The 26,824-nt window shown below is 41.6% G+C and overlaps 1 protein-coding gene across 2 annotated transcripts in view; it reads left to right on the top strand.

Annotated features, from left to right (window-relative positions):
- The first annotated feature begins 4,135 nt into the window (after window positions 1–4,135).
- The window catches only part of TXNRD1 (thioredoxin reductase 1), a 123,173-nt gene continuing 100,484 nt past the window's right edge, over window positions 4,136–26,824 (top strand). The window contains exon 1 of one of the 2 annotated variants that reach the window (XM_045084758.1): window positions 4,136–4,257. In XM_045084758.1, the coding sequence (XP_044940693.1) occupies window positions 4,167–4,257 (91 nt within the window). In that variant the 5' untranslated portion in view covers window positions 4,136–4,166. The remainder of the gene's footprint in view (window positions 4,258–26,824) is intronic. The other variant, XM_045084759.1, reaches the window with a different exon arrangement.

Raw genomic sequence — 26,824 nt, 5'->3', positions numbered from 1 at the left:
TTTATACACATAAAGGTTTTTACAACTGATTTGTTCAAATAGGGATGCAAAGTCTACATGCGCCTCGTACTAAAATATACATAACATGAGAAATTTACCATTTGGAACACTTTAAAGTGTACAGTTTGGTGGTATGAAGTACATTGACATTGTTGGGTAACCACTGTCCATCTCCAGAACTTTATCATCTTCCCAAACTGATTCTTTGTCTCCATTAAACACTAACTCCTCCTCCCATGGCCCCTGGCAACCACCACCCTATTCTGTTTTTATGAGTTTGACTCCTCTTAATACCTCACATAGCCTAAGTTTCTCAGAAATGATCATTTATCACTTCTTCCTTTTCTTCTTTTGTCATTATTTGTTGATGAAATTAGTACATTGTGGATATTGCTGATCACATCATCTCTATGCATTTAACTTGTTCCTTTGTCCTCGGTTTCCTATAAACTGGTAGTTAGAGGGATTTTTTGTGCTTTGGGGAGAGTTGTTTGTTTATTTGTTTTGAAATAATCACTTGAAGGTAGAATGGACAGGCTTTTCTGGCAAACTGAACGTGGTGTATGTGAGCAAGGGGTCCAGGATAGCAGCAAGGGGCTCGATCCAAGCTCCTGGAAGAACAGAGTTGCCTTTTTTTGAGCAGGGAAGACCAAACGACATACAGGTTTGGGGAGGGGAGCACGTCTTCGGACACTTTAGGTTTGAGAGGTTTATTAGACACTCAGGTGCATCTCGATGATAGTAAAGGCAGGAGATGTGAACTTGGCAGATGGCCCGGGACGCTCTGGACCTCTGGATGAGGTCATGGAGGGAGCAAAAGCAGATTGAGGATGGGGGGGAGAAGGGCAGGACCAAGCCCTGGGGCACTTACATACCAAGTACCAGGGAGATTGGGAAGGAACCAGCAAAGAAGACCCACAGGGGGAGTCAGAAAGAGGAGGAAATGGGAGAGCATGGTATCCTAGAAGCCACCTGTTCCCAGGAGAGCAATGATAAATGGAGGTCACATGGGATGGGCAGGTCAGATAAGCCGAGGACTGAACATGGACTATTACTGGGTGAAAGAGAGACGCCCTTTCTTTTGATGCGCTTTGAACAGACCATATATAATTAAATGAACACTCAAAACATCTCCCAAAGATGAGTCCTTCCATGTATAGTGATTAGTGGATTGCAGTGTCACAACGATCACATAAGCTAGTGGTTAAGAGCAGAGAGGCCTTGGAATAAGGAGACTTGGGTTTGTACATCAGGCTCTGGGAATCTGGGCAATTAACCCACCAGCCTCAGGATTCTTGCTGTAAAACTGGAATAATGATCGTCCCTGCCACATAGGGCTCCCTGTGTAGAAAACATGAGATGATTTGAGAAAAGCTGTAAGCAGGTGCCCAGCTCCTCTTCAGTGTCCAACAAATTGTTGATATATGGTAAGATGACGCGGGCAAGCACATGACTCTCAGCTACCTTTGCCTAGCTATTAAAAAAAAAAAAAAAAAAAAGAAAAGCCATCATCTTTGTTTAATGTGTGCTTTAAATAGGGAAAAAGAAAAGACACCACAATTGAGATTTTGCTGACAAAATATGTAGTTATTTTAGCAATAAGTTGAACAGCATGTTAAAATATATATATATATATATATATATATATATATATATATATATATATATATATATATCTGAAATAATCGTTCCAGCCAAAGGAATTACAGACCTGGCTCACAGAGGTAGGGAGCTTTTCTTTGCCTTTAAAAGTTCCTGCCTTAGTTAGATTACTTACCATCCTAACAGATTGCAAATGCCTTGATGAGACTGTTCAACTTCACCTTGGCTTTGTGCGGTGTCTGTGTTTAAAAGGTTTTTGTTCAGCCTTCGCTTTCTGTATTTAAGCAAATAAACACCCAAATGCTCTTCCAAGAGCATTTGACTCTGGGTTGCTCCCAAGAAAAGCAGGAAATAAAATTGCCCACAAATTCAGATGAAAACAGAGGCCTGCCTCATGGCCACACATCTGGTGACCAGACAAGGTCACTAAATCTCAGCTGAGAAGGAAGTTCCTCAAGAGCAGGAAACTTGCTTTAGACACCCTGTAACCCTAGAACACAGCCGGATATGGGCTGGATGCTTCACATATGTTAATTTATCCAAAGAAGGAAAAATCAAGCATTGCCCTGAGAACAGTGACCCCATCTGATGGGGCACAATGTGGCTTGGGTGGTTAAAAATCACTCTTGGGTAGCATGGAGCTTTCATTCCTGACTGGTGGGAGTACACATGGGGGCCCCCATTTTGAAAAGCAACGTGGCAATGTGTAAGGAGAGCCTTACAGCTCTAAACATAAAGATGTTCACTCTAGTCTTTTTTTTTTTTTTTTTTTTAAGATTTTATCTGTTTGAGAGAGGGAGAATGAGAGAGAGAGAAAGAGCAGGAAAGGGGAGAGGTCGGAGGGAGAAGCAGAATCCCCGCTGAGCTAGGAGCCTGATGTGGGACTCGATTCCAGGTCTCCAGAATCATGACCTGAGCCAAAGGCAGTTAGTTGCTTAACCAACTGAGCCACCCAGGAGCCCTTCACCATAGTCTTATTCCTAACATTTAAAAATAAGAAACAAATCAAATGTCTATCAATAGAAGACAAGGTAAGCCTAATATAGTAGCTCTAGTGAGAGGACTTTTTAAAAAGATTTTATTTATTTATTTTACACGGAGAGAGAGACAATGAGTGAGAGGGAACACAAGCATGGGGAGTCGGAGAGGGAGAAGCAGGCTTCCCGCTGAGCAGGGAGCCCAATGTGGGGCTTGATCCCAGGACTCTGGGATCCTGACCTGAGCTGAAGGCAGGCACTTAACCGACTGAGCCACCCAGGTACCCCTTGGGATAATGTTCCCTTCCTTCTTCACCTCAATATTCAATTCCTACAGTGTCCCAGTCACTGTTCTAAGCTTTTAGGACACACAAAAGGGAAACAAAATGCCAAGATGTTATTCTGGTGGGAGGAGGGAAGTTAGAGCAGGAGACAGAAAACAGGGTAAGTTAGAAGCTCTTAGTGCCGCATAAAAGGAAAGAGTATGGTATGTAGTGCAAGCTTCTGTTTAAAATAAAATGATCAGGGGTACCTTGGTGGCTCAGTCAGTTGAGTGACGGACTCTTGACTTCCCTTCTGGTCATGATCTCAGGGTCAAGATCGAGCCAGGGGTGGGCTAGGTGCTCAGCCAGGAGTCTGCTTGAGTTTCTCTCTCTCCCTCTCCCTCACCCCAGTCTCATGGGCACTCTCTCTCTCTCAATAAACAAATTCTTTGGAGTAAAATGGTCATTGTCAATCTAATCCACTGACAAAGCCTGAGATGAGAGTGGGAGCCAGCAAGTTATCTGCAGGGCTTACAGGACTATGAATAGAAAGTGCTAGTATTAAGTGAAAACCTGGGTGCAAAACTAAGAATTGGGGGCAGAAAAACTGGAAAGAAATAGTATATGCAGCAACAGTAATTTGGAAGATAAGATGGTGGAGAATGCCTTTTTCCCACTTCTTTCCACTTTACATTTTCCTACTTATCTTTAGCAAGCGTATTTTATTTTATTTATTTTTTTTAAAGATTTTATTCATTTATTTGACAGGCAGAGATCACAAGTAGGCAGAGAGGCAGGCAGAGAGAGGGGAGGCAGCAGGCTCCCTGCTGAGCAGAGAACCCGATTGGGGGCTCGATCCCAGGCCCCTGGAATCATGACCTGAGCCGAAGGCAGAGGCTTTCACCCACTGAGCCAACCAGGTGCCCCTAGTGAGTGTAATTTTTAAAAAAAATATTTTATTTATTTAGTTGAGAGAGAGACAGTGAGAGTATGAGCGAGAAGGTCAGAGATAGAAGTAGACTCACCGTGGAGCTGGGAGCCCGATGTGGGACTCGATTCCGCGACTCCAGGATCATGACCTGAGCTGGAAGCAGTCGCTTAACCAACTGAACCACCCACGCACCCTAGTGAGTGTAATTTAATGTGAAAAAAATCCACCTGCTTGAAAGAGGAGGCGTGGGCGTCAAGGCGTGGCTACCCGCCGCCCCGCCTCCCTCGCCCCGCCCACCACCCCGCCATCCCGCTAACCGCCGGCAGGGGGCGCGCGGCCCCCGGTCGGCTGCGGCGTCGGTCCGCCGGGAACTCCCACCCGGCCCTGCGCGCCATGGGCTGCGGGAAGAGCAAGAAGTTGAAGGCGGCCGCCCGCTCGCGTTCGGAAGTCAGCAGCCGCAGCCGCCCTGGCATCCCATCGCCAGGTACGAGCGAGGGCAAAGGCACGGCCCCAGAGCGCGGGGCCGGGCGGGCCTGGGGCGTGCGGTGACCGGGAAGCGCCCTCCGGACGGGCTGCGTCGCCCCCGGAGCCCCAGGCCTCGGCCGACGCGCGCCACGCAGGGGAGCCGAGAGGCGCCGGGGGTGCCCCGCGGCCTGCGCCGAGCGGCCTCCCCAAGTTTGCCCCGCGAAGGGGCGGCCCGGCCGGTATCTTTCTGAGAGGTAGGCGGCGGAAGGAGGAGCGTGCCGGCCGCAGGACCTGCCCGAAGACGCCCGGCTCCGGAGCGAGCGAGCCCGGAGGCGGTTTTGGTCGCGGGCTGCTGCTGCGCCCTTGTTCCAAGCACCGTGTCTCGTCCGCGAAGTCCCCTGCACCTCTCAAGGAGCCGGGACCCCGGGGGCGGGGGGACGGACACCAGAGCAAAGGAGCTTAGGCGCCGAGGGGCAACTTGGGCCTTTGTAACGGGAGATTCGGACTTGCTAGGTCTTGGGAGGGGCGCGCGTCCCCCCGTTGCCCAAACACACCCTCCGCCTTCAAGACTCATCACATCCTCCTGCCCTCCCCCGTCTTCTCTCCCTCTTGAGTCTTAGGCACATGCTGACAGCGCCTGCCCACGCTGTCCTTTCAGGGACTCCGGCGGGAAAGGCGCTTGTATTTTCTCCACGTGGCAGAAATGGCGATAATGGCTAACGGTTACCAAACACGGTGTCCGGCACTCCCCACGGATCGTCTCGTTTCCCTGCACCCACAACACTAGAAGTTGGGCGTATCCTAACCCCGACTTTGCAGTTGAAGCGGCCAAGTAAGGCACAAGACGACGATGAAACGTCGCCCAAAGCTGGGCGGCACTAAGTGGTAGAACTGGGAGGGATGCCCGCCGCTGTTGATCCAAACCCCAGGTCGTAATCTTGATACCGCCCCGCTCCTCACCCCCTGGATCTACAGGCGTTGAAAGCGAGACCCAGAAAAGTAACTTGCCCAAGAGATGGACTTGTTAAATGCTGTAGGACCAATCCGTGTCTTTCCGTGGGTTACAATTTAGTTACAAGGCAGCATATGGCGAAGGGCTTAGAGGAATGGTAAAAAAGCAGCCAAGTGGGGAAGGCAATTAACTCCCTTGGAAGAGTTGGATTTGGCAGGGGCGTCTGAGCGGGGAGCAGCCGATAAAACCATCGTAGAGGGGCGCCTGGGTGGCTCAGTGGGTTAAGCCGCTGCCTTCGGCTCAGGTCATGATCTCAGGGTCCTGGGATCGAGTCCCGCATCGGGCTCTCTGCTCAGCAGGGAGCCTGCTTCCCTCTCTCTCTCTCTGCCTGCCTCTCCATCTACTTGTGATTTCTCTCTGTCAAATAAATAAATAAAATCTTAAAAAAAAAAAAAAAACCATCGTAGAGACAGGGCGCATATCCTGCTGGAATTGAGGACGTGGCATGGGCGGGGGGCGGGGGCGTGGAGGGAGAAGGGGACAGAAGATTGGGTGGAGGCAGCCCCTGCTCCAGACCAAGCAGCTCATTTGTGGCAGTCACTTGAGGTTTTTTTTTCATCTACACAATGGAATTTGAGTCTGTGTGTCCCAAATTTTCCTTTCCTTTTCTACCTTCAGGATTTTTCCAGTGTCCATGTGCTATCATTTATTTACTATTTACATCCACTTAAAAGAGTACTTTTGGGTTGAAATATACTGTACAGGCAGAAAAGAGCAGTTGCCGTAATACAGCTTTATAACCGACCGTCCCTGTGCAGCCAGCTAAAGAAACATTTCCTGTACCCCCAAAAGCCCCCTCATGCCTCTTACTCTCATACCAAGGGCAACCACTAGGATTTCTAAAAGCATAAAAGTTCACCTGTTCAACATTTATTTTTGAAATAAATTAAGCACTGTTTTAAGCATTAATCTATGAAAAGTACTGCTTTGTTCTAGATATTTTCTATCTACACACAGATATGCCTCCTATTGAAATTAAAATTTTTTTTTCATATATCACCCATAAACACTCTAGAAGCTATCTTCCTTGAGTACCACCAATGATCTGCACACCAAATTTAGTGACATGCTGAACTACATTTTCTTAAGTTCCCTCCAAATGTGAAGTTACATGGTTAGGTTTCAAGGAACTGACTTCCTAAATGAGCAGCCAGATTCTAATGTGAAGTTTCTGACAATCTGGGTCAAGTTGTAATGATGAAGAATGTCTAGATTAAATGACTCTTCAACCCAGCATTTATTACTTATCAGTTACTAACAACTCAGGAGTGAGCAAGGCATGATCTCAGCCCTTGAACATACAGTCTCGTGGACAGCGAGAGCATGGAAAACGCTGTGTCATCATGTGTAATCAAAAAGACGTATGGGTACAAGATGCTGGCAGAGAATGGTAGTGCTTAGAGTTTATATTCCTGCCATGACACATATTCCATTCTATTTTAATTAACTTGTAAACATTTATTTTTCCTGCCGGATTTGTGAGAGTTAGGAATACGTTTTGTTCATTATCTTATCTGCCACAGTCCTTGACATACTGCCTTACAGATGGTTGGGACTCGGTAAGTGTATCCATATGGTCCATATGGCAAAGGACAACTTTTTGTAAGCAAGAAAGTTTCCAAAAGCCAGTGTTACTAACATTGACCGGTGTCCCAAGCACACTGCGGAGGTGCACACACGAGTTGTGTCTTTCTGCAGTGTCAGCATTATTCAGTCATAAAGCAGGCTTAACATAATTATAAAGCAGGTTCAGGATTCCAAGCTCAATAACATGTCACGATATGATAAACTTGGCCTCTCACACGGCACACAACAAACAAGATAACAGAATGGGTAGAAGTTAACAAACCAAATGTGAAGTCCGCCTGCGGGCGCAGAGTAGAGATAAGCCTTCTCTCAGCCAGGTCCGCTCTCACACTTAGTGCTTACGAGGTTCAAGCCGTGAAGGAGATCAATCAGGCAGAGCCTTGGGTGCCTTTTTATTTTTTTATTATTTTTTTAAGATTTTATTTATTTATTTGACAGAGAGAGATCACAAGTAGGTAGAGAGGCTGGCAGAGAGAGAGAGAGAGAGAGAAGCAGGCTCCCTGCCGAGCAGAGAGCCCCACGTGGGACTCGATCCCAGGACCCTGAGATCATGACCTGAGCCGAAGGCAGCGGCTTAACCCACTGAGCCACCCAGGCGCCCCCTTGGGTACCTTTTTAAAGTCAGATGTAGAGGGGTCATGTCTGAGGAGTCTGACAGTTTGCTGCAAAAATCCTCCCTTTTTAGAGTGATTTAATCAGTTTGGGCCCCTGCGGACCTCCTCTGCTTCTGCTTGTTACCAGTTCTGGGGTGTCAGCTGCTACTGGTCTTACTGCTATCTCTTAGCTGCAGTACCCTTAAGTACTTGGGTCATCGCTTGACACAGGCCCCTGCTTGACATGAGTGACTCCATCTTGCTTTCCACAGCCAGCTTTTCCAGTGAGGCAAGGAGACAGTGTTTGTTAGTGTGTATCCTAATACCACCTGCAAGAGAATTAATTACTTAAAGGGTGGGTGTGTGTAGGTTAAAAGTTTGTTTTCCTGGCCTCCATCCCAGACCCACTAAATCAGGTCTCCGGGTATTGGGCCAGGAATCGCCATGTTTGATGCTGCAGGTGGTTTGAACTAAGGTCTGAGAACACGGGAGTGAGGTGTCTGAGCCAGAGAGAACCCACCTTTTCCTGGGGAGAGGCTCCGGTCCTCAGGGGTGGGGTTGAGGTTTGAGTGGAGGATGTAATAAGAGAAAATTGAAATCTGTGGTATAGAAACTAAGGTCATCCTGATTGACATGCTAGGAATATGCAGTTAGAAGATAATATTGCATAATTTGCTAGATAATTCAAGGGAAAACTTGCTCTTAGCCCACATTAGCCTGATAATTTAAATAAAAGTCTTTGGTCATTGTTTGAATTTTCGCACTTGAAAGTTCACCTCTTTGTATTAATGTTTTCTGAGTAATTAAAGCTTTTAAAATTGTCTTTCTTTTTAAAAGTGTATTTTGGATCTGCAGTTGGATTAGGCCCTTGAAAGAAGGGACTAACATGTAAGGTTTTGGGGCGGGTTTAACCTTCATACAGTATCACTGAACATTTCATGAATGTTCCTTATAACCTGTTTTTAAGCTCTGAACTTTACTTTGCTGGTAGAAACTAGTCTACTGTTGGGTCCCCCCAAAATTGGGTACCCCAATAATGGGTCCGTGATTAAAGGAGCGAGACTGATATAAAGCAAAGGTCAAGCAAAGCTTTATTTTGCGCCAAGCATCAGGAATCAGACCGACCGTCAAACAGACCGGTCAGGGCCACCCCTACACAGAGGACGACCCCCTCCACCAACTTTCCAGACTAACTTTTATAGAGCAAAGGCCATGTGGTTGGCCCTGGCCACACACAGGTGGCCAATGATTGTAACACACACAGGAAACCCCACAGTGATGCTAGGTGACCAATTGAATTACAATTTACCCTAGTAGACATTTGATTCAGCCTATCACACCTTGGTTAGGATTGGCGCCAAAAGGCTCCCAAAGGGTGGTGGCCCATACTTCTTGGTAGCTAGGAGACAGTATGTGCCCCCACTGACTGAATGTCTCCACCTGTCCTGACCCACCCTTGTATTTGGACTTTGTTACGTGGGACGGTTTCTCGGATTTGCTTTTAAATAAATTCCCCTGGGTGGGGATCAAGGTCAATTTAAGCTTTTCAGCAAAATGGCAGTTCAACTGGGGTGGGGCTACTCTGGCTGAATAGGCCCTTACACTACATATGGGACACCTGTGTGGCTCAGTCAGTTAAACATCTGCCTTCAGCTCAGGTCATAATCCAAGGGTCCTGGGATCCAGTCCTGTGTCCATAGGGCTTCTTGCTCAGCAGGAACATTGCTTCTCTCTCTGTCTGCCCCCCCCCGCTTGTGCGCACGCTCTCTCTCTCTCACATACACACACACACACAGTCACACACATGCACACACATAAATAAATAAAATCTTAATAAAAAAGAAACTAGTGTACATTGTACCGCGGTATATCGCTATCATGAATCTCTCTTTGAGATTCATGAAATGTAATGTTTTCATGTAATGAAAACCAGTTTGTTACCTATTGGTCTAAATGACTGCCATGGTTTTAGCTCTGAACTGTCAGGTGTGTTGAGAATGACTTAAAAATGTGCTGCCAACTTTCGGTCAATATTTAAAAGTTATTTTTTGGTCACAATTGAATATGTGTGTGTGTGTGTGTGTAAGGTACGTATACACAGACCCATACACTTCAGATGTCAGTGTCTACTGGATGAAAAGCTGAGCTGAGCAGGTGGTGAGATGTGGGCTAGACTGAGGATCAGCTTTCAAGGAGAAGAATGAGCAGGCCACCGTTTTGGGATTAAAGGTTTAAGTTTACTGCAAGGACAGGCAGGTAACAATAGAGAGCAGAGGAGACTGGGGGACAGAATGTGCACAAAGGGGCCCAGCTCTCCTTTGTGGGGTGGGAGGATGACTCTCGGGTTGCCAGAACTTCAGATTTTTTTCCAGAGAAACTAGAAATCCATATTTATGTATTGTTTTTGTGACTTCTTCCCATTTGTAAATGTCAGCAATAATTCAGTTAAATAAAAACACTGAGGGCCAAACAAGATCGGGTCGCAGGTCATTATGGTCTGAGAATCTGTAGTGTGAAGCTGGCATACGTCAAGGAAAAAAAGGAGGGGGCCTTTTGAATGTGTGGAGAAGTAGCCAGGGCAGAACACAGCTTTTTGTACATAGCAACGCAACGCAGAGAATGACTGAATGAACAATGTAATGACCGAAGTATGACTTTTCAAAAAGTTAAAAACATGATTCTTGCAAAAAATAAGATGAACATACATAAAAAATTTATTAAACAATGTATGAAGGAATCAGTAGGTGGTAAAGCTACTGATTTGAAGGAGAAACCAAGGAATAGAGAATCAATCAGTAAAAGAATTTCTGAATTGAATTTCCTAGGAGTTCCAAAACTGGTTAATGTCCTACAGGGCAACAAAACTATCACCTCTGGTATTACTGGACAGATGCATTTAAGTTATCATAAAACACCCCTGGGGGCACCCGGCTGGCTTAGTGGGTAGAGCATGGGACTCTTGATCTCACGGTTGTGAGTTTGAGCCCACACTGGGTATAGAGATTACTTAAAAATAATATCTTTGGGGCACCTAGGTGGCTCAGTAGGTTAAAGCCTCTGCCTTCAGCTCAAGTCATGATCCCAGAGTCCTGGGATCAAACCTGGCATCGGGCTCTCTGCTCAGCAGGGAGCCTGCTTCCCCCTCTCTCTCTGACTGCCTCGCCACTTACTTGTGATCTCTGTCTGTCAAATAAGTAAAATCTTAAAAAAAATAAAAAAACAACAAAACTTCAGTGTCTGGACACTAATGAAATAGTAAATAACAAAGTCAAGAACAGGTACATTCTCTTAAAGGACTGAATGATCCTTCAGTGGGCTAGTTAAACAATGTCCCAGTATGACATTGAAATGCCATTGTCGTCCTCGTCGTATTTCCAAGTTTTGGATACTTTTTCTCTTTTTCTTTCTTTCTTTTTTTTTTTTTTAAGATATTATTTATTTATTTGACAGAGAGAGATACAGCGAGAGAGGGAACACAAGCAGGGGAGGTGGGAGAGGGAGAAGCAGCCGAGCAGGGATCCCGATGTGGGGCTCCATCCCCGGACCCTGAGATCATGACCTGAGCCAAAGGCAGACACTTAACTACTGAGCCACCCAGGCGCCTCTTGGGTACTTTTTCTTAAGATCGTGGATATTATACCATAGTTATGATTACTGTGGAGTTACCGCTCACTTACTTTATGGTATTTTAAGCCTCTCATTTCTCCCTCCTCAATGGGCTGCCCAAATTCAACTAACTTTTCAGCTGTGTGCCACAGCCTGCAAAAAAACCCGCACTGGGAGCATAGTGAGGACTTGCGCCCCTGTCTCTCCAGTTAATGTTTGTTTCATCAAGTGCTTTATCACAAGGATTGTCTCAGAAGTGGATACTGCGCTCTTGGTTATGGTGTTTGCTTTAGGTTTATTGAAGTAATTGTATGCATTTGACGAACGGCTAGGGTTGGGTTTTTTCTTTTCTTTTCTTTTCTTTTATGTATGCTGTGAGATCAAAGAAGAAATTGGGGTGGGGGTAGTAGAAGGAACTAGAACTTGGTAAGCGGCTCTCTATCCCATCCGGTTTAGTCAGAAATGTAATGCTGGGCTAAGCAGTCTTGATGTTGGGAGAGCAGGAAGCGAGGTTTCCTTGTACCTGTTTGTAGCAGGGTTCCATGGGATCTTTCTGGGTGGGCTTTGATCTGCTAGACTGGTAGTATGATGCTCAGGGTTTGATCTAGCTGATCTGGCTGGTTGGGGTGTCCAGGCCAGCGTGGAATGAGACAGAAGCTGAACAGGGATCTGGTCCTCAGCCAGGCAGAGGAATAGCAGTAATAGCTGTAATAGCTCTCTGGTATCACAAAGAGGCAGCTGAGGGTAGGGATGGCAAGGAGGGAGGAGAAAGCTTGGGCCATGTGTGTCTGGCAGCTGGTTTTCAGGCGCAACTACTGAAACACCCTTGCTGAAGAATGCTAATTGTATTTATTAAAGCAACACAACAAAACAAGATCAAATCAACATCTTTGGCTCTGGGTGTGGGTGGACTAGTATGGAAAGGAGAGGGAGAAGATTTTTTTTTTTTTTTAAGATTTTATTTATTTATTTGTTTGGCAGACAGAGATCACAAGTAGACAGTGAGGCAGGCAGAGAGAGAGGAGGAAGCAGGCTCCCCGCTGAGCAGAGCAGAGAGCCAGATGGGGCTCAATCCCAGGACTCCAGGATCAAGTCCTGAGCCGAAGGCAGAGGCTTTCACCCACTGAACCACCCAGGCGCCCCAGAAGATTCTTTTTTTTAGGATTGATTTATTTTTACTTTATTTATAAAAGATTTTATTTATTTTTTTGACACAGAGACAGCAAGAGAGGGAATACAAGCATGGGGAATGGGAGAGGGAGAAGCAGATTTCCCACTGAGCAGGGAGCTAGATTCAGGGCTCAATCCCAGGACTCTGGGATCATGACCCAAGCCAAAGGCAGACGCCTAACAACTGAGCCAACCCAGGCACCCCTGATTTATTTTTAGAGAGAAATAGCACATGAACCAGGGGTGGGGGATTCTGGAGCCAATTCCCCCGCTGAGTGGGGAGCCTGATGCAGGGCTTGATCCCATAATACCTGAGATGATAACCTGCGCTGAAACCGAGAGTCAGATGCTTAACTGACTGAGCCACCCAGGCGCCCCAGGAGGGGGTACATTTTTTAAAAAATTGTATGTCAAAAAAAAGTTGTATGTCAAATCTTTTCTTTTTCCATAGGTACTGAATAATAATAATTCTTACCAGATTAGACCAATGCTGGAACTCCTAGTGAAGTTTCTTTTAAGAACAAAAGACCTTTGACAGGGTAGGCTTCTTTTAAGCCCTTCTCTCTTGCATTTGGGTCATTTTTTTTTTTTTTTTCCTGTTCCCTGACCTTGCCAAGCTCCCTTATTCATCTATTCTTGAACATTTGGTTTTCTGCCTGGAATACTCTCCCTTCTCATCTTTGCTGCGCACACTCTCCTTACCCATCAAGACCCATTCCAAATGACAATTCTGTGATTCCCCAAGTAGAGTTAGTGTTGCCCTTTGTGGACTCCTATGGCCCTTTCCATTCCTGTTCTCGGACATCTGGTGCATTGTTTAGTGTGTTCTACAAGACTGACTTCCCAGGGCAAGGAAGTCTTGCTCAGAGTTGAAGTCCCTGTTTGGGATGGTGTATCATGGCACATAGTAGATGCTCAATAAATGCTTGAATGAAGTGAGACAAGTTATTCCCTTCTATCTGATATTTTCCTCCTTCCTTCCTTCCTTCCTTCCTTCCTTCCTTCTTGAGGGAGAGCGAGAGAGAGCCCATGTACCCGTACAAACATGGGAGGAGCAGAGGGAGAGGGAGAGAGAGAATCTTAAGCAAGCTCCATGCTAAGAATGGAGCCTGAGGCAGAGCTTGGTCTCATGACCCCGAGGTCATGACCTGAGCAGAAACCAAGAGTTGGGTGTCTAACCAACTAAGCCAACCAGGCACCCTAACTGTCTGATTTTTCTATCCCAGTAACAGTCAACCCAGGACCATCTTTTTTTTCCCCTTGGAAACTTCTTTTATCTAATTCTCTTTTCCCAACTCTTTGGAATCCTACAAATGGGACATCTCAGGCAGGTAGAATTACCAATGTCATGTCCACAAGATCAGTTGTGTCCCTGGAGTATAACCTTGAACTGACTGGAAGAACTTGATATAAAACAACTTGGCTTCCAAGGTGGGTCCCCAGTATAGTCACCGTCATTACAATGATGGTGTATTTGAGAGCTGCTTATTGAGAGTATGGCTCCACAAGTCACGTGAGGGGCAATGGGAAGAGAATTAGAGTCAAGAAGACAAAGTTCTAGTTCTTCTTGTACCATCAAGTAGCTGTATGATCTTAGACAAGTTCCATAGCGTTTCTGGGCCTTGATTTCCTTTCCAAAATGAAGTCCTTTCCAGTTCCAATATTCTGCCTATCTGTCTCCCAGGAACGTTAATCATCGAGTCCCCAGATACATAAGAAAGGTAATAATTCCAAATAAAAATACCTAGCATTTTATAGGATTCCACAATAGACAGGTAATTTCACATGTATTATCTAAGACATGTCTTTTTTCCGGTCTTGGCTGCTAGAATGCATGCCTGAATAACTACTAAGATTTTTAACTCATTCACTTCATTTTATGTGGGCAGGTCAGTAACTTCTGACATAGCAGGAAAGAACTTGCTTTAAAGTAATAAATACACTAAGATCCAAATAATATCTTCATTGCATTTTTAAAAGATTTAAGGAGAGGAGTGTGCATAAATTCAGGTATATTTCTGGAACCCATTCTCTGAAAGGAATGATCCTTAAATTCATGTCCCTCTTCTACATAGTAAGATTTCTGTTGAGTCTTGTTGTTGTTGTGTTTTTTGTTTTTTGTATTTTAAAGATTTTATTTATTTGACAGAGACACAGCGAGAGAGGGAGCACAAGCAGGGGGAGTGGGAGAGGAAGAAGCAGGCTTCCCGCTGAGCAGGGAGCCTGATGTGGGCTGTCCTTTTGTGGACACAGCCAACCCCCACTTCTAATTTCTGAGAACCACTATCTGTTCTCCATCAATATAGTTTTGCATTTTTAGGAATGTCATTTAAATAGAATTACACAATAGGTAACCTTTTGAGATTTTTTTTCCCCACATGGTATAATGCCTTAGAGGTTCATCCAATTTGTTGTGTGCAACTACAGTTTATTCCCTTTTATTGCATTTTTTAAAAAGATTTTATTTATTTATTTGACAGACAGAGATTACAAGTAGGCAGAGAGGCAGGCAGAGAGAGGAAGAAGCAGGTTCCCTGCTGAGCAGAGAGCCCGATATGGGGCTCGATCCCAGGACCCTGGGATCATGACCTGAGCTGAAGGCAGAGGCTTTAACCCACTGAGCCACCCAGGCGCCCTCATTTTATTGCATTTATTAACTTTGTGTGAATGTACCATAATTTACCTTTCATTCATTGAAGGTTATTTGGGTTGTTTTCATTTTTAAATTATAAATAAAACTACTGTAAACATTTGTATAATTGTTTTAAAAAATTGAGATATAACTAGCATACCACAAAAATCACATTTAAAAGTACATAGTTCAGTGTGCAACCATGTAATAATTTTCACTACCCTCAGAAGAAACCCTGTACCCATTGCCAGTAAATACTAGCCACCCCCACCCTACCAGCCCTGTCAACTGCCAGTCTACCTTCTGTCTCTATAGATTTGCATCTTCTGACATTTCAAAGAAACTGAATCATGTACTGTATATTCTTTTGTGACTGGCTTCTTTCACTTAGTATTTTTCAAGCTTTATCATGCTATAGCATGTTATCAGTACTTCATCTCCTTTTGTTGCCAAATAATACTCCCTTGTAGGATACACCACATTTTATTTATTCATCAGTTGATGGACACTTGGGTTGTTTTTACTTTTTAGCAATTATGTATAATGCTGCTATAAACATTGTCAAGTTTTGTGGGGGCATGTTTTCTTTTTGGGGGGTTATATACTTAAAATTTGAATTGCTGAATCATAAGATAACTGCATTTAACTTTTGGAACAATTGCCAAGCTGTTTTCCAAAGGGTCCACACCATTTTACATTCTCACCAGTGATGTATGAGAGCTCCAAATTCTCCATATCCTTGCTAACACTTGTTATTATCTGGCTTTTTTATTATAGCTATGTAAGTGGTTGTGAAGTGGCAGCTCACTGTGGTTTTGATCTGCATTTCCCTAATGACTAGATGTTGAATATCATTTTATGTGCTTATCGATTATTTATATATCTTCTTTGAAACAATTTCTATTCAAACCCTCTTCCCATTTTGTGATGGGCTATTTGTCTTCTTATTGCTGAGTTCCAAGAGTTTTTTTTTTTTTAATGTATTTTAGATACAAGTCCCTTATCAGATATTTGATTTATAAATATTTTCTCCTATTCTGGAGGTTGTTTTTTTAATTACTCAATGGTGTCTTTTGAAGCAGAAAATTTTTAAAATTTTGAAGAAGTCCAATGTGTTGTTTTCTTTTGTTGCTTGTGCTTTTGATGTTGTATCTAAGAAACCACCCAAGCTCACAAAGATTTACTATCATGTTTTTTCCTAAGAACCTTATAGTTTTGTAAAAAAAAATTTTAAGAGTGACTTACTTATTTAGAGAGAGCCCAAGTGAGAAGAGCAAAGGGAGAGGGAGAGAGAATCTCAAGCAGAGTCCACACTAAGGGTGGAGCCCGACACAGGGCTCAGTCTCACGACACTGGACCATAACCTGAGCTGAAACCAAGAGTTGAGCATTTAGGAGCACCTGGGTGGCTCAGTCCTTAAGTGTCTGCCTTCAGCTCAGGTCATGATCCCAGCGTCCTGGGATTAAGTCCCACGTAGGGCTCTCTGCTCAATGGGAAGCCTGCTTCTCCCTCTCCCACTCCCCCTGCTTGTGTCACCCCTGCTCTGTCAAAAGAAAAAAAAATATTTGGGCACTTAACCATCTATGCCACCCAGGTGCCCCAAGATTTTTATAGTTTTAAGTCTTATACTGTATGAGATATCTTGAGCTAATTTTTTACGTATGGTATGAGGAAAGGGTCCAAGTTCATTCTTTTGTATGTGGATATCAAGTTATGTCAATGCCATTTGCTGAAAAGACAACTCTTTCCGCATTAGATTGTCTTGACACCCTTGTCCAAGATCAACACAATAGTTTACTTCTGGAATCTCAATTCTATTGCATTGATCTGTATGTAGACATATGCTAGTCTCACACTAACTTGATTACTATTGATTTATAGTGAGTTTTGAAATTAGGGAAATTAGAGAGTGTGAGTACTCCCACTTTGTTCTTTTTCAAGGTTGTTTTGGCATTTCTGGTTCCCTTGTACTTCCATATGAATTTTAGTATCAGTTTGTCAATTTCTACAAAAAAGACATCTAGGATTTTGATAAGGACTGCATTGAGTCTATATACTGCCATCTTAACAATGCTAAGTCTTACAGTGAACTTGAGATGTGTTTCATTTAGTTAGTTCTTTAAATTCTTTCAGTGATGTTTTGTACTTTTCGAAGTACAGGTCTTGCACTCTTATTAAACTTTTAACTAAGTAGTTTATTCTTTTTGAGGTTGTTGTAAATGGAAAAAAATGCTTGCCTAATTTCATTTTCAGATTGTTCATATATAAGAATATAATTGATTTTCTGTTTCAATCTTATATCTTACAACCTTGCAGAACTTGCTTATTTATTCTGAGAGGGGTGTGTGTGTGTGTGTGTGTGTGTGTTTTCCTGAGGATTTTCTACATAGAAAGTTGTATTATCTGTGACTATAGATAGTCTTATTCTTTCTTTTCAACTTGGATACTTTTTATTTCTTTGCCTAATTGCCCTGGCTATAACTCTGAGTACAGTGTTGAATAGAAGACAAGAGCGATCATCCTTATCTTGTTCCTGATACTGGGGGAAAGCATTCCATCTTTCACCATTAAGTATGATGTTAGCTGTGTTTTTTCATAGGTGGCCTTTATCAGGTTGAGAAAGTTTCTTTCTATGCTTAGTGTGTTGAGTATTTTTTTAATCATGAAAGATTATTAGATTTTGTCAAATGTTTTTCCTGCATCTATTGAAATGATCATGGGGTTTTTGTCTTTTATTCTATTAATATAAGGTTACATCAACTGATATTTTTCATATGTTAAATCAACCTGTGCAAAGTTAATATTGGGATAAATGCCACTTGGTCATTGATATATAATTATTTCTATGTTGCTGGATTTGTTTTGCTAATATTTTGTGGAGGATTTTTGTGTTGATTGGGAATATTGTTCTTTGTTTTTCTTTTCATGTAATGTCCTCTTTTGGTTTTCAGGGTAATAGCGGTCTCATACATTGAGTTGGGAAGTGTTCCTTCCTTTTCTGTTTTTTTGGAAGTTTATGACAATTTGGTATTAATTCTCCTCTGGATGTTTGTTAGATTCACTAATGAGGGATGCCTGGGTGGTTCAGTTGGTTAAGCATCCGTATTCGGCTCAGATCATGATCCCAGGGTCCTGGGATGGAGTCCTGCATTGGGCTCCTTGCTCAGCAGGGAGCCTGCTTCTCCCTCTCTTTCTGCCTGAGGCTTCCCCTGATTGTGCATTCTTACTCTCTCTCTCTCACTCTCTCAAATAAATAAATAAAATCTTGAAAAGATATTTGATGGGGCACCTGGGAGGCTGAAATGGTTGTCTCTGCCTTCCATTCAGGTCATGACTTCAGGATCCTGCAATCAAGTCGCTTATCAGGGTCCCTGCTTAGTGGAGAGTCTGCCTCTCCCCCAGCTCATGCTGTCTCTTGTGCTCTCTCTTCCTCTCTCAAATAAATAAATACAATCTTAAAAGAAAAAAAAATTCACTAATGAAATAATCTGAGCCTAGGCTTTTCTTTATAGAAAGATTTCTTTCTTTCTTTCTTTTTTTTAAAAATATTTATTTATTTGACAGACAGAGATCACAAGTAGGCAGGGGGGCAGGGAGCAGGCTCCCTGTTGAGCAGAGAGCTGGATGTGGGGCTCCATCCCAGGTCCTGACATCATGACCCGAGCTGAAGGCAGAGGCTTTAACCCACTGAGCCACCCAGGTGCCCCAATGTGGAAAGATTTCTTGATTATTGACTCAACTCTTCACTTGTTATAGGTCTATTCAGATTTGCATTTCTTCTTGAGTCAGTTTGGGTAACACAACTTTCTAAAACTTTGTCTATTTCATGAAGATATGTTGGCATACAATTGATCGTGGTTTTTTTTTTTTAATTAACATATAATATATTATTAGCCCGAGGGGTACAGGTCTGTGAATTGCCAGGCTTACACACTTCACAGCAGTCACTATAGCACATACCCTCCCCAATGTCCATAACCCAGCCACCCTCTCCCTATCCCCCTCCCCCCAGCAACCCTCAGTTTGTCTTGTGAGGTTAACAGTCTCTTATGGTTTGTCTCCCTCCTGATCTCATCTTGTTTCATTTTTTCCTTCTCTACCCCCCAAACCCCCCACTTTGCCTCTCAAATTCCTCAAATCAGGGAGATCATATGATAATTGTCTTTCTCTGTTTGACTTATTTCGCTCAGCATAATATCCTCTAGTTCCATCCACATTGTTGCAAATGGCAAATTTCTTTTCTTTTGATGGCTGCATAGTATTCCATAGTATAGGTATACCACATCTCCTTTATCCATTCATCTACTGATGGACATCTAGGTTCTTTCCATAGTTTGGCTATTGTGGACATTGCTGCTATAAACATTCGGGTACACGTGCCCCTTTGGATCACTACGTTTGTATCTTTAGGGTAAATACCCAGCAGTGCGATTGCTGGGTCATAGGGTAGCTCTATTTTCAACTTTTTGAGGAACCTCCATGCTGTTTTCCAGAGTGGCTGCACCAGCTTGCATTCCCACCAACAGTGTAGGAGGGTTCCCCTTTCTCGGCATCCTCGCCAGCATCTGTCATTTCCTGACTTGTTAATTTTAGCCATTCTGACTGGCGTGAGGTGATATCTCATTGTGGTTTTGATTTGTATTTCCCTGATGCCGAGTGATGTGGAGCACTTTTTCATGTGTCTGTTGGCCATCTGGATGTATTCTTTGCAGAAATATCTGTTAATGTCCTCTGCCCATTTCTTTTTTTTTTTCAAAGATTTTATTTATTTATTTGACAGAGAGAGATTACAAGTAGGCAGAGAGAGAGAGAGAGAGAGAGAGAGAGAGAGAAGCAGGCTCCCTGCTGAGCAGAGAGCCTGATGCGGGACTCGATCCCAGGACCCTGAGATCATGACCTGAGCCGAAGGCAGCGGCTTAACTGAGCCACCCAGGCGCCCCCCTCTGCCCATTTCTTGATTGGATTATTTGTTCTTTGGGTATTGAGTTTGGTAAGATCTTTATAGATTGTGGATACTAGCCCTTTATCTGATATGTTGTTTGCAAATATCTTTTCCCATTCTTGTCAGTTCTCTTTGATTTTGTTAACTGTTTCCTTTGCTGTACAAAAGCTTTTGATCTTGATGAAGTCCCAATAGTTCATTTTTGCCCTTGCTTCTCTTGCCTTTCCTGATATTTCTAGGAAGAAGTTGCTGCAGCTGAGGTCAACAAGGTTGCTGCCTGTATTCTCCTCAAGGATTTTGATAGGTTCCTTTCTCATGTTGAGGTCTCTCCTCCATTTTGAGTCTATTTTTGTGCATGGTGTAAGGAAATCGTCCAGTTTCATTTTTGTGCATGTGGCTGTCCAATTTTCCCAACACCATTTGTTGAAGAGACTGTCTTTTTTCCATTGGATATTCTTTCCTGCTTTATGAAGCATTAGTTGAACAAAACAAAACGAAACAAAACAAAACAAAACAAAACATTAGTTGAACATAGAGTTGAGGGTCTATTTCCGGGCTCTCTATTCAGTCCCATTGATCTATGTGTCTGTTTTTGTGCTATAACCATACTGTCTTGATGATGATAAGACATCATCATTATAAGATTGTTCCCTATTATTGTTCCCTATAAATTTTAGGATTCTTTGTTCCATCTCTTTGAAAAACATTGAGGGTATTTTGATAGGGATTGCATTAAACGTGTAGATTGCTTTAGGTAGCATAGACATTTTCACAGTATTTGTTCTTCTAATCCATGAGCATGGAACATTTTCCCATTTCTTTGTGTCTTTCTTAATTTCTTTCATGGGTGCTTTATAGTTTTCTGAGCACAGATTCTTTGCCTCTTTGGTTAGGTTTATTCCTAGGTATCTTATGGTTTTGGGTGCAATTGTAAATGGGATTAACTCCTGAATTTTTCTTTCTCCTGTCTTATTGTTGGTGTATAAAAATGCAACTGATTTCTGTGCATTGGTTTTATATCCTGACACTTTACTGAATTCCTGTACAAGTTCTAGCAGATTTGGAGTGGAGTCTTTTGGGTTTTCCACATGAAGTATCATATTGTCTTCAAAGAATGATAGTTTGACTTCTTCTTTGCCAATTTGGATACCTTTAATTTCTTTTTGTTGTCTGATTGCTGAGGCTAGGACTTCTAGTACTATGTTGAATAGCAGTGGTGATAATGGACATCCCTGCTCTGTTCCTGACCTTATGGAAAAGCTCTCAGTTTTTCTCCATCGAGAATTATACTTGCTGTGGGTTTTTCATAGATGGCTTTGATGATATTGAGGTATGTACCCTTTATCCCTACACTTTGAAGAGTTTTGATCAAGAAAGGATGCTGTCAAATGCTTTTTGGATCTTCTTTGTCAAATGCTTTTTCAGCATCTATTGAGAGTATCATATGGTTCTTGTTTTTTCTTTTATTAATGTATTATATCACATTGATTGTTTGTGGATGTTGAACCAACCTTGCAGCCCTGGAATAGATCCCACTAGGTCGTGGTAAATAATCCTTTTAATGTACTGTTGAATCCTATTGGCTAGTATTTTGGTGAGAATTTTCACATCTGTGTTCATCAAGGATATTGGCCTGTAATTATCTTTTTTGATGGGGTCTTTGTCTGGTTTTGGGATCAAAGTAATGCTGGCCTCATAAAATGAGTTTGAAGTTTTCCTTCCATTTCTATTTTTTGGAACAGTTTCAGGAGAATAGGTATTAATTCTTCTTTAAATGTTTGGTAGAATTCCCCTGGGAAGCCGTCTGGCCCTGGGCTCTTGTTTGTTGGGAGATTTTTGTTGACTTCTTCAATCTCCTTACTGGTTATGGATCTGTTCAGGTTTTCTGTCTCTTCCTGGTTCAGGTTCGGCATTTATAAGTCTCTAGGAATGCATCCATTTCTTCCAGATTGTCAAATTTGCTGGTGTATAGTTGCTCATAATATGTTCTTATAATTGTTTTTATTTCTTTGGTGTTGGTTGTGATCTTTCCTCTTTCATTTGTGATTTTATTATTTGGGTCCTTTTTCTTTTCTTTTTGATAAGTCTGGCCAGGGGTTTAGCAATCTTATTAATTCTTTCAAAGAGCCGGCTCCTACTTTTGTTGATTTGTTCTACTGTTTTTTTGGTTTCTATTTCATTGACTTCTGCTCTGATTTTTATTATTTCTCTTCTCCTTCTGGGTTTAGGCTTTCTTTGCTGTTCTTTCTCCAGCTCTCTTAGGTGTAGGGTTAGGTTGTGTATTTGAGACCTTTTTTGTTTCTGGAGAAAGGCTTGTAACACTATATATTTTCCTCTCAGGACTGCCTTTGCTGTGTCCCACAAATTTTGAACAGTTGTGTTGTCATTATCATTTGTTTCCATGAATTTGTTCAATTCTTCTTTAATTTCCTGGTTGACCCCTTCATTCTTCAGTAGGATGCCCTTTAGCATCCATGTATTTGGGTTCTTTCCAACTTTCCTCTTGTGATTGAGTTCTAGCTTCAGAGCACTGTGGTTTGAAAATATGCAGGGAATGATCCCAATCTCCGCATATCGGTTGAGACCTGATTTGTGACCCAGGATGTGATCTATTCTGGAGACTGTTCCGTGTGCACTAGAGAAGAATGTGTATTCTGTTGCTTTGGGATGGAATGTTCTGAATATATCTGTGATGTCCTTCTAGTCCAGTGTGTCATTTAAGGCCCTTATTTCCTTGTTGATCTTTTGCTTGGATGATCTGTCCATTTTAGTGAGGGGGGTGTTAAAGTCCCCTACTATTGTTGTATTATTGACAATGTGTTTCTTTGATTTTGTTATTAATTGGTTTATATAGTTGGCTGCTCTCATGTTAGGGGCATAGAAATTTAAAACTGTTAGATTTTCTTGTTGGAAAGACCCTTTGAATATGATATAGTGTCCTTCCTCCTCTCTTATTATAGTCTTTGGTTTAAAATCTAATTGATCTGCTATAAGGATTGCCACATGTGCTTTCTTTTGGTGTCCATTAGCATGGTAAATTGTTTTCCACCCCCTCACTTTAAATCTAGAGGTGTCTTTGGGTCTAAAATGAGTATTTTATAGACAGCATATTGATGGATTTGTTTTTTTAATCCATTCTGATACCCTGTGTCTTTTGATTGGGGCATTTAGCCCATTAACATTCATAGTAACTGTTGAAAGAAATGAATTTAGTTTCATTTTATTGCCTTTAAGGTGACTGTTACTGTATATTGTCTCTATTCCTTTCTGGTCTACTACTTAGGCTCTCTCTTTGCTTAGAGGACCACTTTCAATATTTCCTGTAGGGCTGGTTTGGTGTTTACAAATTCTTTTAGTTTTTGTTTGTCTTGGAAGCTATTCATCTCTCCTTCTATTTTCAGTGATAACCTAGCTGGATATAATATTCTTGGCTGCATGTTTTTCTCATTTAGTGCTTTGGATATATTCATGCCAGTTCTCCCTGGCCTGCCAGGTCTCTGTGGATAAGTCTGCTGCCAGTCTAATATTTTTACCATTGTATGTTACAGGCTTCTTGTCCCAGGCTGCTTTCAGGATTTTCTCTTTATCACTAAGACTTGTAAGTTTTACTATTAGATGACGGGGTATGGACCTATTTTTGATTCTGAGGGGGGTTCTCTGTGCTTCCTGGATTTTGATGCTTGTTCCCTTTGCCATATTAGGGAAATTCTCTACAATAATTCACTCCAATATACCTTCTGCCTCTCTCTCTCTTTCTTCTTCTTCTACTTGGATCTCAATTATTCTAACATTATTTTGTCTTATGGTATCACTTATCTCTCGAATTCTCCCCTCGTGGTCCAGTAGTTGTTTGTCTCTCTTTTGCTCAATATCTTTATTCTCTGTCATGTGGCCCTCTATATCACTAATTCTCTCTTCTGCCTCATTTATCCTAGCAGTAAGAGCCTCCATTTTTGATTGCACCTCATTAATAGCTTTTTAAAATTTCATCTTGGTTAGATTTTAGTTCTTTTATTTCTCCAGAAAGGGCTTTTGTTTCTCCAGACAGGGTTTCTCTAATATCTTCCATGCCTTTTTCGAGCCCAGCTAGAGCCTAAAGAATCGTCATTCTGAACTCTAGACCTGACATATTACCAATGTTCCATGTTGATTAGGTCCCTAGACTTCGGTACTGGCTCTTGTTCATTTTTTTGTGGTGAGTTTTTCTGCCTTGACATTTTATCCAGATAAGAACATATGAACAAGAGAATAAAATACTATAAGGGTGGCAAACACTCCAGAAAAATGTATGCGAACCAAATCAGAAGAGACCCCAAATCAGGGGGAGAAAGAAGGGGGTAAAAAGAAGTTTAAAATTTTTTTTTTAATTTAAAAAATACATGTTTATTAGACTGGTGAATAGAACAGAGCCACCCACTTGATTTTGGGTGAATTTTGGTCTCTTAGAAGAAACTACCTCCCAAAATTTTAGAAAAAGAAAAACTTATATATATACAATAATAAGGATAAACACGATGAAGGGATGAAATATGACTGTAAGGATAAAAATTTTTTAAAAATTCTAAAAAAAGGGGCGCCTGGGTGGCTCAGTGGGTTGAGCCGCTGCCTTCGGCTCAGGTCATGATCTCAGAGTCCTGGGATCGAGTCCCGCATCGGGCTCTCTGCTCAGCGGAGAGCCTGCTTCCCTCTCTCTCTGCCTGCCTCTCCATCTACTTGTGATTTCTCTCTGTCAAATAAATAAATAAAATCTTAAAAAAAAAATTCTAAAAAAGGAATTGATAAGATAAATTGGTTGGAAAAAGAAAGAAAACGGAAGTAGAGAGGATTTGCGAAGGTTAGATACTAGAACAAAGCCCTGTGCTAGATTTAGGGTATATTTTGATCTATTAGAAGAAATTGTATCCCAGAAATTTTTTAGAAGACAAAACCCTATATGTATACAAAAATTAAAGTTAGATACAATGAAGGATAAAATATGACTATAATAATGAATGTTTAAAAAGATTTTTTAAAGAAAGGTATTATTAAGAGAAACTAGTTAAAAATGTTAAAAGAGGAAAAGTTAAAAAAATTAGAATAAGAAAAAAATAAAATTAAAAAAATTTAATTAACTTTGCAAGACTAAAGAATCATGGGGAGAAAACCATGAATTCCATGCTTTGCTTTCCCCTCGTATGGAATGATCGTGGGTTTTTTTATTTGTTTTCTTGTTTGTTTGTTTTTGTTGTTTTGTTTTTTAAGACCATTAATATAGTAGATTACACTGAATGAATTTTTAATATTAGATCAGCCTTGTACCCCTAGGATAAATGCCATTAGCTCATTATATATATATATATATATATATATATATATATATATTATATTGCTAGACTTAATTTGCCATTATTTTGTTGAATAATTTTATATCTTTGTTTATGAGGGATATTGGTCAATATTTTTCTTAACTTGTAATATCCTTATCTAATTTGGGTATCAGGGTAATACTGGCCTCATAAAATGAGTCGGAAAATAATTCTTCCTCTTGTATTTTCTGGACAAGATTGTTTCGATTAGTAGAGTGTCTTTTATTAATTTTTTTGTCCTCCTGGTATGCTTTGATGTGTGTGTATGTGTGTGTGTGTGTGTGTGTGTGTGTATACATGTGAAAATGTTGCTGAATCAGAGGGAATACTAAATATATCTGCTTTCTGTAGTTTTCTCTAAAGCTCTGGGGTTAGAAAAAAATCTGCTTAAATAGAATACAACCTTATCTCTTGTTTCTAAACCTTTTTGAGGGAATTGGAAAGATTGAGACAGTTTTTTCAAAACCCTAGTGTTGGTCACATTGACTGGACATTTTTAAATACTATGATTACGTCATTCATTGTCTCTTTTAACACTCATTAGGTAACAAAGAATATGAAAAATGCAAAATATTTTCTGTATAAATGTTTGAGGCATGTTTATTGGAATTATGAGAATTAATGTGGAATTAATGTAGAATTAAGCTACTAGTGTAGCTGAGAGCTTTTTAGCTAGCTCTTACGTGGAATTTAGTAGGAGTGTGTGTGTGTGTGTGCGTGCACGCGCGCGCACATGTGCGTGCACATACATGCATGTGAGGGATCGGTTGTGTCATTCTCCGCAGATTCTTCTTATATTTTAATGACTGTAATTCATATTTCCTAGTGGGTATGTTATACAATCAAAGGTAGCATCTACATTTTCTTCCATGTAGATGCTTTATGTTCACAAAGGGCCTATTTGCCCAAGTTTTGTATGTATCTAGACCATCTCGTATCACAGCTGAAGAAATTGAAATCCAGAAGGCATTATTAAATCAAAGATATTATCTCTCAAGTCAATGAAGATAATTTTTTAAAAGAACATATTAAGGAAGACTTCTCAATTTTATTCTTTCGTACAACATGTTTTATGTTTTTACACTTCTGATTTTTAAAAATTTTACAGTATTTCCTTTAAAATGATTTTCTTACTAATAGCATCCATATGAAATTTAATAACTAGGTAAAAGGAAGTTGGATTTTCTTCTCTTCTATTTGGTCCTTCAGAGGGCCTGCTAAGGTCCCTGTAGTAGATCCTAACTCTGACAGGATAATCTCAGGGCTGAGTGATCTTGTAAGTAAGACTCATCTCACTCCTATCCCACAGGAAGAGTCAGTTTCCAGTGACAACACACTTGAGCTTCTGGCATATTTTCTCCCACCATAAATCATTCCAGAATCCAGTCCTTTAGGGAAGAGATATTTCCTTTCAAATGTGTATTCTCAGGCTCATGTAGCTATGGGATCTTGGACATGGCCTATAATCACATTAGCGTACAACTGTGGGGTAAGGCAAGTGGGAAATTCTTAGTAAGTAGGACCCTCAACACAACCCAGGTTTAATTTGAACCTTCCAGTGAGACTCCTCTGAAGGAGATAAAGAAGAAGAGCTATCATCAGGATGTTGTAGGCCTGTTTGCAGTAGCTTGCCTAGAATATAGTAAGTACTTCACATGACAAGTTCTTTGTGAGAACTAAAAATCCCTCTGAGGCTTAA

The sequence above is a fragment of the Mustela putorius genome, unplaced genomic scaffold, assembly GCF_011764305.1.
Source record: "Mustela putorius furo isolate JIRA1106 unplaced genomic scaffold, ASM1176430v1.1 tig00000788_pilon_pilon_pilon, whole genome shotgun sequence".
Lineage (NCBI taxonomy): Eukaryota > Metazoa > Chordata > Mammalia > Carnivora > Mustelidae > Mustela > Mustela putorius.
Note: the sequence above shows the minus strand (reverse complement) of the source record. Positions and strands in the feature narration are given on the sequence as shown.